The following is a 15,834-nucleotide window of genomic DNA, read 5'->3' as shown; positions in this document are numbered from 1 at the left end:
TAGTCTACAGGGGGCTGCAAGCGACATGTGCTGTCACAGTGTGAGTGAGCAGGTGTCTGTGTCCGTAGTCTACAGGTGGCTGCAGGGGGACCTCCTTGGCACAGTATTTTGTGCACGTCTCTCACCTGCCCTCACTTCCTCCCCTCGTGTGGAGCTCTGTCCACTCTGCAGCAGGTCCCTTCCTTCTGATTGAGCTCCTACTCGGGAAGCTCAGACTTACCCCAGGGCCGTGGTGGAGGAACTGGAGGCGCTGTCCTTCTCCTGTGAGGGCAAATGGCCTGGTGAGTGAGTGCCTGGCACTATGTCTCTGCCCAGCCATCAAGGGTACCCTTCCTCGTGGGTGGCAGCAGAGCCTCGGGAAGGACTGCACTTCAGGAGGGCACCTTCCTAAGCAGGTTACTGTGCCCACGTTTTCAATTTTTTTGGGTGGACGCTGGTGTGTAGAGCTGGCCGTGGGACAGGTACTCATGGAACCTTTTTCTTTTTTCCAGATCTTGCTGTTTTTGCCCAGGCTGTCCTTGAACTCGCAGTCTTTGTGCCCCGTCCTGAGTGTGTGCCACCATGTCCTGCGGTATTGGTGTATTTCGTGAACAATGCCAGCTGCTTTCTTGGGGTATACCCACTCCCCGGCCTCCGCTGGCCATGCTGACTTCCAGCCTGCCCGCTGGTGTGGCCTCTCTGTGGCGTGCGGTTCTGTTTCCCACCTGCTGAGTGACTTCAGGCTGCTTTCCAACTCATCTGCCTTCACTGGGTGAGGAACTTGCTCTGCTCTTTAGCCCATTTTATAACCTGGATCTTTCTTCTCATAGTTGAGCTGTGTAGTTCTTAGTGATTCCTGGATACAACGTGTGCTATGGAAATACTTTGTGCATGTCTTGTATTTCATTTTCTCTAAGGGAGCCCTTGAGATCAAGTATTTTAAGTTTTTATTACGTCCAATTTGTCACTTTTTCTCAGTGGACCTGGACTTTGGTGTTACATCGATGGAAGTTTTGCTGAACTCACGTCAGAGATAATCTCACGTTTTCTTCTAGGAGTGTCACAGCTTGACTGTGGGGTAGGCGTGACTGTTCTGGAGTAGGTTCTGTGTAGGCATGAAGAACTAGGTGTTCATGACCACAGGTCTGCCCGGTTGTTCCAGGACCACTTGGCAAACTCACCCCTTCTCCCCTCACCTCCCTTGTAAGGGTGAGCTGATGGGGAGTGAGAGGTTGGGCGGGGTCTTCCATCCTTTCTGTGTGTTCTGTCTGTCTTCCTGTCAGGGCCATGTTGTCCTGGCTGCCTGTGGCCAGGTCCCCAACTTCCACACATGGTGGGAGAAGTCACTATTCCACCAAGGCCCTGGCAGCGAGGGTCACGGGGAGAAGGTGAGGCTGCGGATCACTGAGGTGACACGGCTCAGCTCAGTGTAACAGGCTGTGTCCCTGTGCTCAGCCCAGCAGCTCCCAGCAGCGGACACGCACCAGGACACTCTGACCATGTGGTGCGTGGAATGGTTTTAAAACAGCTCAGGTTTCTCACTGCTGGCAGGAGGGGACAAGGGTGCCGTGCCTGCCACACGCCTATGTCCCTGGTGAGCTACGCGGTCATCTCTACCAGTCCACGTGTTTTTGGCTCCATGTTGCCTGAGGAAAGGGTGCCCCTGGGTTCTGCATGCCCATTTCCCCATGGCTGTGTCTGGGACTTCAGCAAACGCCCGTGCTGGTCTCAGGGATCATGAGAGTTTTGCCCAGGCGGTCTTCGCTGTACTCCCAGGCTGTGGAGGTCTCTAAAGGACCCTTAACAGGAGGAGCTCGGCGCCACCCAGCCTGGTCTCTGTGCTGCCCGACGTGATCACAGCCTCCGCCCTTCGCTCCGGCAGTACCTCTGGCTGCAGTCACTGGCTTTCAGATGTTGACCCAGGCTGTGTTCCCAGGGTGCACAGCACTTCATCCCAGTGTGCAAGGCTGTGCAGGTGCTGCTGGGCCTCTCTGAAGGCTCTGTGTGGCTGATCTTTCAGGAGCCCCGGCTCCACCTGCTCAGCCACCACCAGGGACCCCTGGCAGCTGAGCCCCATGAGGAGCAGAGGCAGGTGGAAACCAGTCGGCCCACTGGCTTGTCAGGTGAAGCAGAAACGCAGTCGCTCCTCCACACGAGGCACAGCACACGTGCTGTGCTGCACACCACCCGCCATGCTGCACACCACACACTGTAGTCCACATGCACCACACGCCATGGTACACAGCACAGACCATGATACACAGCACACGTTGCATGCACATGCATGTTACATGCCACACCACAGTAACACAAAACACACCCTCCCACACCACTACTCTGCACTCGCCACCGAGCCCCAGGGTGGTGGGGCAGAGCAGCATGGCCACCAGGTCCCTGCTGCACAGCAAACTTGGTCTCACCCAGCCTTGGGTGAGGGTGCCACTGGACAGGCCTACCTGTGGACGCCCCTTCTCCGTAGGCAGAGGCAGCCCTTCCCGCCTGGTGGGCGCTTGGTTCTGCTGGAAGCGAGCCTGCATCATGTACTCGAATGTGCTCAAGTGCTTGGCCACTGCAAGGGAGGGCAGAGTCACCGGCAGCAGTGCCCTCCCCGCCCCACAGAGCCTGCCCGGGAGCAGCCCAGGCGGCCAGCAGGGGCATGGCTGGCTGTGCCATGGGACCTCCGCACCTCCTCTGGAGGGCCCGGCCCTACAGGGGCTCTGCCGCCCCAGGCCAGCCCCCACCCCCACCCCGTCCTGCATTTTGTGGGATGTCAGCAAGGAACTGCCTGCAGCTTGTGGCGCCCTTCTGGAACCTCCCGTGAGCCTTGTGGCAGCCTGAGGGCAGTGCAGGAGGGCCCCTCTCTGAGGGGCTTGGCAGTGCCAAGCCCACTGGCAGGGGTGCCAGCTGGGTAGGCTGCTCGCAGCAGGTGCAGGCACGAGCTCGCTGGGTCTGTGTCCCTGAGACCCTGGCTGTCATCCGGGAGCTGAGGGAAAGCTGCAGGGTGCTACCAGTGGAGGGCGCCGTGGGCCAGGGCTCTGCACAGCCTCCGGCCTGCGCCTCCTCGAAGCCTAGCCTGTTCTCCTTCCCTGACACCCAACCAGCGCAGGCGCTCAGGGCTGTGTGGCCTCTGGGACGGTGCAAGGCCCTGCCTGCAGCTCAGGCCCCGGGGCCTCTGCCTGCACGGTGCTGCAGGGGACACTCCTCCCATTCCACCTGCTCTCAGCGCCTCCCTGGCCTCAGAACCTGGGCCACAGGCAGAGTGTCTGACCCGGCTCGCTGCTGCTCCAGGGCTGCACACACGCCCTCCAGACCTGACTGCACAGCACGTGTCCCAGGGCCACGGCTGGCTGCTGAGCTCCCCGTGAGCGTCCATCTGGTGGCTGAGGTGGGGCAGGGCGCATCGAGCCCCCTGAGGACCCAAGGCAGAGCCCTGTGAGGCAGATGAGCATCCTGTGTGTCCTCCAGTGTGTCCGGGTGCCAGCGGTCAGCTCAGACAGTCTGTGGACCTGCCCTTGGCCTCCTCGATGTGTTCTCCCCCTTGTTTGCCTGGGACGCCACGGCCTTCATGGAGCCTCCACGTGGCCACTTGGGCTTCCGCCCACTCCCTGGGCACTGAGCTTCGCCTGCCTGCTTCCTGCTGGAGCCCAGGGCCCCCGGCCTTCTGTGCTCCCACCTTGAGCCGGCCCCTGGATGGGGGCTGGGCCTGGAGGCCTATGCCATGCAGGGCCACGGGCAGGCACAGGCCTCTGTCCTGCCTTCCTGATGGCTTGCTCTGGTGAAGCCACACTACCATGTGATGGTGCAGGAGCACCGCAGCCACATTGCGGGCAAAGGAACCAGCCTGGTCAGCCGTGGAAACAGGAGCCCCCAGCTATGGCCATTCTCACGCATAGCCATGTGCAGGCCTCTGGGTCCAGAGCAGCTGGCCAGCAGAGTTGTCCTGGCCACAACCACATCTCTGTGGCACAGTTGAATACCAGGTTCAGGTTTCTGGGGTGGACAGCAGGAAGGCAAGTCCTGGTCAGTCCTGGAGTGGAGGAGCCCCTTGTGGCTCTTTGCCATAGCTCTCCACACCAGCCAGGGCCAGGCAGCCTGGCAGCGCTCTCCAGCCTCTGCTCCCAGCCCCACGCTGGGATGCCCTGGATATTCCTTCCCTAGGGGCTTTCCCAGGCCCTGGCCAGGCCTGGTGACCTGAGTACTGTCATTGAGGAGGGTTCAGCACCAAGGCGGTCAGTCAGAAGAACCTGGGCAGGGACCAGCTCCTGCAGCCCGGTGTCTGGTAGTTCCGGGCCCCTCAGGCTGCGGGCCCTGCCCACGTGCTTGGCCTTCCTGACAGCCTGGGCCCAGGTGGACATGCAGGCGTGGGTCACAGGGCTGGGAACCCAGGTCCGGGCCCTCTGCCAGGCCTTCCTGACAGCCTGTGTTCACAGACCATGGTGAAAGACTCAGGTCTGGCGGAGAACAGACCCAGCCAGCACTGAGGCCTCTGCTAGGCTCGAGGCAGGTGACGCCTCCTCGCCTTGTCCAGCAGATGGAGGACTGTGGGCTCTGAATCTGGGAGGGCAGGCACCACGCGTGATACAGGAGAGGCAGGTCAGCACCTGGCACTGCAAAGGCCAGCTCTGTTGGGACGAGCCGGTGAATGTGCTCACTCAGGAACCCCTGGGGGTGGGCGTTCCTGGGGATTAGTGGCCAGCTCCCTTGGCATGGAGGTACCCAGGGCTGCACACCCAGGCCCTGGAGGTCCTCGGCGAGGCCTTGAGCTCCAGGAGGCGAGTCGGAGCTACTGAGCCCGTGTGCCGAGCTCCTCATCAGCCTGGCACCAGCCCCAGGGGCTTTCTTGTCCCCAGAGTCTGTTTGGCCTCCTGGACACGTTGAGATGAAGCAGAGAGAAGGGTGTTGTGCCTGGGCTGCTTCCTGTGGGCTGGTGTGCAGGGCCTGGGCCTCTGAATCTCTGTGGTTCCATGGGGAGGGAGCACAGTGCTCTGCAGAGCCCTGGCTGTGTCCTCACACAGCGTGCTGGCCCTTGGTGGGCCACAGAGTCCATCATGTTCCCAGGTCCTGCTCCCTTGACAAACAGAAGTCAGCATCCTACAGTGCCCACCAGGCTGGGCCCATCACCCTGACCCTCACTGCCTTCCAAAGGTGGCCCGATGCCCACCAGGCATGCCCACCTCAGGTGGTCCCATCCACACGTCTGTGTCTCCTGGGCTCTGGCCTTATCACCATGGCACAGGTGACCCCACGCCTCCTCCACAGCAGTACCTGCTGGTGCTGGCACACAGTGGGCCTCACTCACCCTCACAGTGGGGGCTGAATGTCTGTCACAAAGCTGAAGGAAGAGCCACAGCACCCAGCACCTACCACTGGACATCTGGGGCCTGCTGTCCTGCACACGTGGACACAACCTCGGGCCCGTGTGAACTCTGCGTGCAGCTCCTGCTGCAGGACCTGATCTGAAAGTCTGGAGTAAGAGGTGTTGGTCAGGAGTGGGATAAATCCTGGATGGGGCAGACTCCAGGAAAGACGCACAGCCAATGGATCTGAGGACTGAACCGTGAGGCGCTCCAGACGGTCTGGAAAGGAGTATCTTAGAAACCGTTCCTGAGCACAGGCAGCCGCAAGCTCCAAGGCGGCCGAGGGACTGCACTTTCTCCAGAGCTCATGGTGCGGAGGTGGCGAGGTCCCCCGGGGGCTCCATGTAGAAAATGAGGTACCATCCCAGGATGGACCTGCCCAGTCCAGCTGGGCTGAGGGTCACCTCTTCCTGAGCACAGGCCCTCTATCCACAGCCCTGACCTGGCTGTGCCCAGTTAAAGCTCTGAATGCACCTGTGGCCCCCACAAGATGTGGTCAAAGGTCAACACCGTAGGCAAGACAGCAGTGCCCACTCCTGGGGGAGCCGAAACCAGCATTCTCCTGTGTGGGGACGCTAGGCCACCCGGGGTGACTCCCATCTGCCAGGCGTGGGCAGGCTGCAGGCGCAACATGGTCCAGGTGAGGCCCAGGCCCTGCTCTGGCCCCTCCTTGGAGCAGGCATCCATCAGAGGGCCCCACGACCCCTCCCTGTGGCACCTGCCAACACCTCCACCCCAGTCTGTTACTGCCCAGAGAACAGGCGGCTCTGTGACGGGCCACCCCTGCAGGGACATGAGCTGGGGCAGGCAGCTTCTGGCGGCCGCTGGACAGAGTGTGGGCGTGTGCACAGTGGCCCGTTCTGCGGCTCGGGCTCCTTCAGCTGTGCCAGGGCAGGGGACTGTCCCTCCCGGGCTTCTCCTTGTCCCAGCTTCTGCATGGGGCTGTTCTCACCCACCCTCTCCTCTTGTGCTCCTCTTGCAGATGTCCTGTCCCTCGTCTTGGCACATCTTGACCTTGTCTTGAAGCCACTGTGTCTCCTGCAGGCCTCTCCAGAGGGCAGTTCCCAGCCAGGCCTGCCGAGCCTCCCCTGCCCCCCTTCCTTCCAGGCAAGGCTGCCTAATGCTCTGCCCACCTCGGGTCAGGGAAGGTGAGGGGCAGGGCGGGGCGGTACGTACTCAGGTACAGGTGGAACACAAGCAGGTGCCCGAGCAGGACCAGGCTGGTGGAGCCCAGCAGCAGCACTGCTGTCAGTATGAGGAAGACCACGGGGGTCTTCACAGGCACAGGCCACAGCGGGAGGAACAGCAGCCACGTGTTGGAAGACCTGACATCTGTGGGGACAAGGGAGGCACCTGCAGCCAGCAGGGCTGACCCGCTGCCTGCCCGACCCAGGCAGGCCCACCCAGGCTGCGGCCTGCTCCTGGAGGCCCCTGCAGGGGTCTGCAGGGTGAGGCTCAGAGAGGAGGCAGCTGCCTGTCTACCTACCACCTGCCCTTCCCATAGGTCCTGGCCCCTCCGTCCCGGGTCAGTCTCCTGGGGGCATTTCCCAGGTAGAGCCTTCTGTGCCCAAGGGCTGCCAATGCTTAGAACCACACTGCTTCTAAACTTAGGTGTCAGAGAGTCCTCGAGGCCTGTGGGCAGAGGCAGGCCAGCTGGGGTGCCTGCAGTGACCTTCGTTCCATGGCATATTCTAGAACAGTGCTGGACTCTTCCTAGACCAGCTCAGTGTGCCATCTGGTGGGGAAAGCCACTCGCTGCCTGTTGGGCTGGGCTGGGACCCGCCATGCCAGCCCCTGTGTCTGGCACTGCTGTGATGAAGTCCATCCTGTGGGAGGCCAAGCCCCACACAGCCTTCTGGAGCAACAAGCCAAGAAGTCGCCTCAGCCACAGGCGAGGGGCCGCGTGGAGGCACCATGGCTCTGCCCCACAGGGTCCCTCACAGCCCCCTTGTGCCCCACCAGAGCAAGGATGATCCATGTGGTCTGGGGGGACCTCTGTCACAGGAAGAGAGCATCGTGGTAACTCTGGGTCTGTGGGGTCGGCCACCAGGGGAAACAGATTTGGAAGTCCTGGTGGGATGTGGGGACCCAGGGACCGAGGGCCTTCCGTGCACCTAGAGGCTCACTCCTGGAAGCTGCTCCAACACGTCTCCAGGAATATTCCGGAACAAGCGACAAGCAGATTTCACCCTCTCCTGACATAGAACTGGGTGTTGCCTCTGACACCGGGGGCAGAGGGGCCAGCTGTGCTCTGGCCCCTTAGTGCTCCTGGTCAGCGTGCTGGGCTACTGTGACAATGTCCATGAGGCTGGTGACACTTGGTGGCCGACACTGCTCCTCACACTTTGGAAGCAAGTCTGGAGCCAGGGTGTTTTGGGCTGTGCTCCCCCCACAGGCTCCTGGCAGGGCCTGTTCTTCCAGCTCTGGGGGCTCTGTGTCCCTGGGCTAGTGGCCACTTGCTCCAGCCCATGCCGCAACGTCTGCCTGACGGGGCCCCTGTCTGTCTTCTCTTCTGTCTCCCCAGGACCTGTCACTGGGTGGGGCCAGCCTGGTCCCGAGGCAAGCTCCTCATGCACAGACCCTGACCATTCTGCAAACCTGTCTCTCCACATACGAGGACGCTGTATTGTCTCGGCCCTGGGTCAGGAGGGGGACGCGCATCAGAGGCCACCTTTGGTCTGCACATCTCCTCTTCCTCAGGGCAGACTTCTGGGCCCAGCCTGGGCAGCCAAACCCATTCAGTAGGAGGGCCTGCAGCTCTGCCTCCTGGTCACTTCCTGCTCTCTGCAAGAGGGGCGCCCGAGGCTCTGCCCCCTGTGTCAGAGTCCAGCTTGTCTGGGGGCTCAGGACAGACCATGAGGTGCTGGGGGGCCGGGTGCACCCCACTCACCCACCACTGCCTGGAAACTGGACCTCGGGGCAGCATGCCTGCCTCCTGGGCATGGGGACACAGCTGGCTGGAGGGCAGACACTGGGCTGCTGCCTTGACCAGGGAAAGCCTGGCAGGAACGTCCTTCAGCCCCAGGGTAAGATGGAGGCACCCCTCGGACGGAAGACTTCCAGAAGCAGGCTGGAGAGCGGGCTGTGAGCTCGGCCCACGGGACTGGGGAGCCCCAGGTGGCCCCAAGATGGGGCGCCTACCTTTGTACAGGGGGTCTGTGCGGAGCCTGTCGGGGCTGACGAAGTGCTGGACAACTATGTACAGCAAGAGGACCATCAGGCAGAGCAGTCCACCCAGGGCGGAGGCCACCGAGGCAAAGAAGAACCTGAGGGAGGTGCAGGCAGGGCTCGCAGGGCAGCGCCAGGACCCGCCAGACCCGCAGGCACCCTCTGTCCACCCGCCCCACGCCCTTCGCACCAATTCACGCCTGCAGGTCGATATCACTGGCTGATGGCGACACTGGTCACGTGCCACATCCCACGCCCTCCGCCTGAGCCTCCGGGTCCAACTCATTGCCTGGATGGGACTCAGCTCCCCGTCCAGCAAGAGACTGGTCCCAGGACTGTAGAGCTGTTGCCCTCCACAGCGCATCCGCACTCCCCACGGCCTGTCCGCAGGCGCCATCCCCTATCCCTTCCTGGCCTCGTGGCCCTGACTGGCCCGGCTCATCCTCTACCTGCTCTTCCCTGGGCCGGTGTGTTGGCTCTGCTCACTGCTGAGGCAGGCGACCATCTCCCAGAGCCCTGCCCGGGCTTTGTCCTCCTTGGGGGCCAGGTGACATCCTAAGTGCCACCGCTCTCTTGCTTTCCTGGCCTCCAGCGGACGGAGGGACAGAGCAGCTTTGCCAGCACGGGGCCTGGTGCCTCCCTAGTCTCTTGTCCACGTGCCCTTGAGCTTCTGAAGAGCAGAGCCTCCCAGGCCCGGGCGCAGGCCATGCCCTCACTGCCCCCATGGGCACCCCAAGGCCTCTGGCAGGCTGAGAAGCCGCACCTGTGTACCAGGCTGCCAGGCACCAAGGGTGCAGCCCAGGCCCCTGTCCGGTCACGCAGCCCCTCACTGCTATAGCAGGGCCTCGCAGCCCTCCTCTGGGCCTCGCGTGCTTGCCCCCTGGTGCCTTGCAGGACAGCGAAAGCAGAGCTGAACCCGCGGCTCCACTGCAGCCGGTGTCCTGCCACAAGGCCGTGCTGACCTGGAGCATGCTCCCCTAATTAGTCCAGGGTGGCAGGGCCCCTGTTTCTTCCTGGTGACCTTCATGGCCCACAGAGCGGATGCCCACCCTGGGTCCAGGCACAGGGGATGGAGAGTGCCATGGATCCTCTATCCAGTGACCCAGGGACACCTCATCTGCACCTGGGTGCTCATTTGCATGCTTCAGGGTCTGGCCACTGCTCCTGGGGTTGATTCCTTGGTGTGGAGAGGTGGGTGGGCCCAGGAAAGCAGGTCCAAGGGGCTCAGCCTGGCTGCAACCTGGGAAAGCTGCTTCCTCACTATCCATGATAGGTCTCCAGCAAATGACCTATGGCATGAGCTGACCCAGCCTGTCCAGGACACTCCATCTAACATGTTTCAGAAGCATGAGACCCAGGCGCTGAGCTCCGCCACACCGGGGCCGGGACGTGGCCCACGCCGGCCCCCTCCCGCATGCCCAGTCCGGCCCCCTGGCAGCCTCACCCGTAGTTCCTGCTCCCCACGCAGTTGTTGAGCCACTTGCAATGGTGGTCGAAGCCGGCGACACACTTGTTGCAGGAGCTGCAGTGCTTGGCTCTCTCGCTCCTAAGGGAAGCGGGAGGGGTGCCTGCTGGCCCAAGGTGCAGGCCCACGGATAGCGCCCACCTCCTCAGGCCAGGCAGACCCCGGGGCGCTGGCCCCATGCCCCCGGGAACTGGGCATCCAGCAGGGAGGGGAGTCTGAGGCCTCCACCTGGGGTCAGGAAGAGCACAGGAGGCCTGTCGGGGACAGAGCCCCAGTTGCAGAGGAACCCACACTCCATGGGAAGATGGTGGGCTTGGCCTTCCTGCAGCCATGCGGGGCTGCTGGGCGAGTGCCTGGCAGAGGCTACACCTGCCACGCAGTTCCTGGAGCTGAGGCTGGGGCCCAGGTCCCAGCCATCCTGAGCTGCCCCGCACCCCACACAGCTGTGCCACCCGCCGACCAGTGCCAAGCATTGAGACCTGGGACCCTGACAGGCACAGTTCTGACAGCTCCCTCCTCCCCAAGGGCAGCGGCTCCTCCAGGAAGCCTACTGTGGAGGGGAGGACGGCCTGAGTGAGGGCACATGCAGTCTGAGGCCTCGGCCAGGGACAAGCCCCCACTCCAGAGGCCCAGGCCCTGCTCTGGAAGCGGACAGCAGGGTCAGCCCCTGAGTGAGCTGCGAGGACTTAAGTGCAGCCGTCAGGGAGTGCAGCACGGGGCTTATGCTGAGCCCCAGCCCAACTGGACCAGCAACTGTCTCTGAGCCCAAGCCCCAGGAGGCAGCCCCTGCTCGCAGGGGCCTGGCAGGGCACTCACACGGTGACCTCACACAGGTGGCAGTACTGGTTCTGGATCACATGTGCGTGTTTGGACCGGTCAAAGGTGGGCACAGGCTGGGCGTAGCTCTTAAGCCGGACGTTGACTTCGGCTGGGTCGATGCTAACGGCAATCAGGTGGACCAGCAGGTGGAACAGGAACACGGATCCGGTCACCTGGGCTGTCAAGGAATCCTCAGGCTGGCCTGGGTGGGGGTGGCGTGGGGTGTCCCCTGCAGCATGGCTGGTGACAGGGGCAGAGGATGGCCCCTTGGACCCTCAGCCTGCACCCCAGGCGGATCCGCAGAGCACAGCCTAACCTCCAGGGGCTCAGCTGGGCTGCAACTGACCATAGTGCACACATGCCCAGCAGCAGTAGGGCAGCAGCAAAGAGGTGCTCTGCACCCGGCAGTGGCAGCCCAGAGGGCCCGGCCTCCTCCTGGAGTTCAGGGCCTGTGGGCCTGGCCCATGACACCCAGCCCTGCCATGGAGCCCCATGGCTCTGGGGTGGGCTTCGTGCCGGGGCCCCTCCCCAGCAGGGTTCTGAGAGCAGCGCTTAGTGGTGGGAGACAAGATGCTTGGGAAGCTGGTCCTGCCCAGACCCCAGCAGGTCAGGTGCCGCTTGGCCCCAAAGCTGGGGAAGACTCGGCACAGACGCCCCTGAGGAGGGCGGGGCAGGAGCCAGCAAGACACCAAGAGGGGCAGAGCGGGAACCTGGGCCAGGGTCAGGGCCAGGTCGCTGTGCCCAGGAGGAGCTGGACAGCAGGCTGGGGAGATGGTGAGTTCCAGCTAGGCCAAGAGACACATCCAGGGAAAGAACTGAGCAGTCACCCTGGGCCATATCAGAGAAGGCCTTCCCACGGCCACTCTGACCCCACAGTGCTGGGGTGAGGCCAGCACCACCCTGCTCTGGGAGGAAGAGGCTGAGGCCTCGGCTCCCACAGGGTGAGGGTCAGCGGGGCTGCGTGTCAGTGGACCAGGCGGCAGGCAGGCTTTCATGTGAAGCCTGGACAGAGTGTACAGCCCAGTACATCCCTGCAGGCCAAGCTGAGGTGGGGGTGCTGCTGCAGGGCCCTGGTGGGTGAGGGCCAGGGACAGACCAGGCTGGACATCACACTACATGGAGTACAGCAGTCTCTCTGGCTGCCCCATGGACAGGAGGGGCCTGGCAGGTCCCTGCCACTGTGCCCCAGTGCACGTGCCCCCCTCCAGACCCGCAGCCTTCTCTGCTCACACACAGGACCACTGGGAGGAGACAGGACACTGGTCCTTGGGACCCTTGGCCTCCAAGTGGAGGTGCTCACAGCCAAGCCTGCAGCAGCTGTGGCCAGAGGCCACCCTGGCAGTGTCATCTGGGAGAGAAGGGGTCCTGTTTCCACGGGGACCCTGAGCTGCCAGGACAGAAGCTGCCCTGGACACACCCCCCGGGCACGAAGCCACTTCACAGGAGAAGAGAGCTTAGGCACACGTCCCCTGACCTTGTGTGCTCTGCTTGTCCAGCATCAGGCTTTGGAGTGAATCCAGAAAAGCGCATGTTTTGGGGTTGTCCTCCTGTGACATCCAAGTTCAGCCCAGGAGTGCTGTGGGTGACCTTAATGGATCAAGATGACCTGGCTGGCCACTCTCGGCCAGGAGCTGGGGAACCGCCCCTGGGTGAGCTGGGATGGGAAGAGCTTCCAGGCGCACAGCCTGCCTCTGCTCCTGCCCTTGCACCGCCCACCCCAGCGGCCTCAGGTGGAGTGAGAGGAGAAGGGAAAGAGCCGGAGCCCCCCTCCCGCCCAGGGCCTCCCTGCGAGTTTCGGTCTGAAGCTGTGCGAGCCGCAGCTGGCGCTGGAACATTCCCTAGCAACAATCTGTGTTTGGTAAACAGCAGCGGAAGGCGCCCGCCCAGCACACGCCCTTCGCCCTCGCCTGGCTGACCTCCCCTGTCCTGTTCTGCAGCAGGAAGAGCAACATTCCCAGCACCCCGGCCACGGACTGCCAGCCTCCAGCCCCCGCAGCGGCGCTCCCAGCAGGGGCTGCAGGGTCGAGGAGCCCCCACCACCACCTCACACTGCGTGCCGCAAGGCGGGCTTGCAGAGGTTTCTCCAGATTAAATACAGTCCCAGCTGCTCCCTGTAGTGGCCACTGGGCCAGCCGTGCAACCCTGGGGCCCTGCAGGTCAGCTGGCCTCAGCCAGGCCCTCTGCTGCTTCCTGGAAGAGCCCGCGGATCCACTGGCTCTTGACCCTGGACCTGACCTCCAGCTCCAGCCCCACCTGCAGCCACAAACAACTCTGGCGCCCCCGTGTGGCCACAGCACAGAGCCAAGCCCTGCGGTCTGGGAACTGGGTCTAAAGGCAGCCAGGCCTGGACAGAGGGCAAGCCACCCTGAAGCCAGCCCTGAGGACAGGAAGGCAGCAGGACAGGGGCCTGCGCCACCAAAGGGCGAGGCCCAGGCTCCCTGAAGAGACAGATCCAGGCGAGGAGCCTGTCCTGCAGGTGAACCCCAGTGTGGCGCCTGCAGCTGCCCAGCATGACCCAAGGGCCACAGCAGGGTGGACCACAAGAGGACCACAGGGGAAGGTCGAGTCCTGTCCCTCCTACACTCAGCCCTGACTCCCAACTCCTGAGGACAGGCCCTGCCTGCAAACAGGGTCTCAGCAGATGGCCAAAACAAGGTCTCCAGGGCAGCCCTGTGGGCCTGGCAAGAAGGGGACAGGCCAGACAGACCCACAGATGGCCCCACGACCTGCAGACACAGGGAGAGGCCAGCAGTCCTCCCACTGGGCCTCGGGAAGAGCTCAGCCTTCCGGCACCCGTCGGCCTTGGGTTCCCAGGACGGAGGGAGACTTCTGCTGTGGTGTGGACCCCGCCCAGCTGCGGCTCTCATGTGTTGGACCCTGGAAGAGCTGGGGCAGAGGCCCAGAAGGCAGCAAGCCGTGAACAGGGGGAGGCCTCCCTGGCAGGGTGAGAGCTGGTGGAGGTGGACAGCCCCAGGACTGTGACCAGAGGGGCCTTGGGTGCAGAGCAGCACCCCGTCCTAGGGCCGACCTGGCCCGCCCTCCCCAGCAGCAGTGTGTCCCCACTAAGGGCTGGTCCTGCATGCCCAGCTGCACCCCACCCTGCTACCTTCTCAGGAGCCGCTCGGCCATGACCATGCAGGCCACCAGCTGTGCGGCCAGCCTGGATGCCCCAAGACCCAGGGTTAGGGCAAGGCCAGCAATTGCCAGCAAAAGGCAGCAGGGCACTGTACTGAACTCAAGAGACCAAGAGGCGCCGTGGCCATGCTCAGGCCTGAACCCTGGCCAGATTCTGGGTTAGAAGTCCAGCAAAGGACATAGGGACACTTGCAGAATTTTGAGATGGTCTGCAGAGGGCCAAGGGGCACTGCCTGCTTTTCCTCCCATGGGGAGGCATGGTTCTGTGGGACTCCCAAATGTGGGGTGTCATGTGTGGAAGCAGGGAGGTGAGCCGGGTGGTGGTGTGGCATGGGAAGCACCCCACCCTCAGCGTGGACAGGAGGCCCAGAGGACATGGGGACTGACGGTGCAGTGTTCAGTGCTGTGGGACTCTGGGCAGGGGAGGCTGCCCAGGACCTGCTTTCAGGGTCTGAGGAATAGGGGCAAAAGACCGGGACATCAGGCCACAGAGGGGGTTCTCCAGGCCAAAGACCAGAGTCTGGGGATCCAGGGTCTGCAGAACACACAGGGACTGACCCGTCCCCGAGGCTCAGGAGCACCCTGCATCTGCAGAGCAGGACACGGGCAGCCACACTTTCCAGACTCTTCCACAGTGATGCCTGAGCCCCACGCACATGTCCAGACGTGGGGGGAACCCCCAGGATGAAGGTCTCCAGGAAGGGCTCCCTGGGAGGTGGGTGCTGCTGCCGCCTCCCTGAGGTCCTGGGAGTGGGGACGGCAAGGGACATGCAGCCGCCCACCGTGACCAGCCTTTATTCAAATAGGGGTTGAAATCGTAAGACAGGCCAGAGGAGAGTGCTGGACGCACACCTGACCTAGTGCCTGTGCTGGGGTGCAGCCTCCAACCTCTGGGAGGACTGACAGCCCACTGACCTGCCCCATTCAGATGTGCTCAGGGCACCCCAGACCCCGGCAGAGCGCCAAGGCCCTGGGCAGCAGTGTCAGGACCGGAAGGGGCACAGGAGACGGGAAGACTGCGCGCTGCGTGGGGAGTGCACGTGCCTGCCAGGGCGCGTGAGCACCGTGTGCGGGAGCACTGTGTGCTTACGGAGCCGCGGCTTGAATACACGAACAGGAAACGTCCACCTCAGTGCCCGAGTTCCCGCCGTACAGTGTGGGGCGGGGCACAGCAAACCAGGGGCTCGCTGAAGAAAGGGCAGCCACCAGCGAGAACAGGCAGGAACAGACAAGAGCCACGGCAGCACCGGGGCACCAGCCCTGGGGCAGTGGGTGAAGACGGGAAGAAGCCACCGCCAGCAGGAGGAAGGAACCATCCCGGGCCCACAGGCTTGGCAGCACCGCCCACTGCTGAGTCCTGGCCACCTGACAATTTAGATGAGCAGCTAGAATTTCTTGAAGAATGCTACGTACCAATATGGACACAAGGTGAAACGGAAAAGCTGAACGGCACTTCATCTATTAGAGAAACTGCATTTGTTATTAAAAAAAAAAAACTCCCACAAAGAAATTCCTCCTACTGAGAGGAAAAGGCACAGCCACAGCGGTCCCAGGGGCCCAGCTGCCCAGTCTCTCCAGCCAGGCAGAGGAGGGGGAACGCCCCAGGGCACAAACCCAGGCGGCAACTACGTTGCCCAGAACAGATCCTCAGCCCACCACCCGGATGTCGAGGAATGTGCATCAGGAGACTCGTGGCTTTGGCAGCATGAGCCACAGTGAGCAGAAGCAAAGGCTCTCAGCTGCCGAAACAGCTGCCCCAGGCACCATGAGCCCCTGGGGGCAGAGAGGAGCCAGACGCAGACCCCACGGCGCTGCAGGCGTCTGGACGGGTCCACCCTGCGCGCTCTCCCTGATTTGGAAACAGGGTTGTACCACAGTAAGGGGCTTCTGGAAAGGACACCTGCCTTGCAG

General features: G+C 62.9%; 1 protein-coding gene across 6 annotated transcripts in view; it reads right to left on the bottom strand.

The window, feature by feature from the left end:
• The window catches only part of ZDHHC11 (zDHHC palmitoyltransferase 11), a 50,784-nt gene that overhangs the window by 33,476 nt on the left and 1,474 nt on the right, over window positions 1–15,834 (bottom strand). For 3 of the 6 annotated variants that reach the window (XR_013764584.1, XR_013764585.1, XM_079144542.1), the window contains exons 2-6: window positions 10,786–10,961; window positions 9,949–10,197; window positions 8,478–8,602; window positions 6,513–6,668; window positions 2,436–2,548 (exon numbers count right to left, since the gene is read on the bottom strand). Coding sequence is in view for 4 of the 6 variants with exons in the window: in XM_079144542.1 (XP_079000668.1) it covers window positions 2,436–2,548; window positions 6,513–6,668; window positions 8,478–8,602; window positions 9,949–10,197; window positions 10,786–10,961 (819 nt within the window). In the remaining 2 variants the exon portion in view is untranslated. Of the gene's footprint in view, window positions 1–739; window positions 2,046–2,435; window positions 2,549–6,512; window positions 6,669–8,477; window positions 8,603–9,948; window positions 10,198–10,785; window positions 10,962–15,834 lie in introns of those variants that run through there. The other 3 variants (XM_079144544.1, XM_079144545.1, XM_079144543.1) reach the window with 3 other exon arrangements.

Source organism: Sciurus vulgaris, assembly GCF_902686455.1.
Source record: "Sciurus vulgaris genome assembly, chromosome: 6".
Classification (NCBI taxonomy): domain Eukaryota; kingdom Metazoa; phylum Chordata; class Mammalia; order Rodentia; family Sciuridae; genus Sciurus; species Sciurus vulgaris.
Note: the sequence above shows the minus strand (reverse complement) of the source record. Positions and strands in the feature narration are given on the sequence as shown.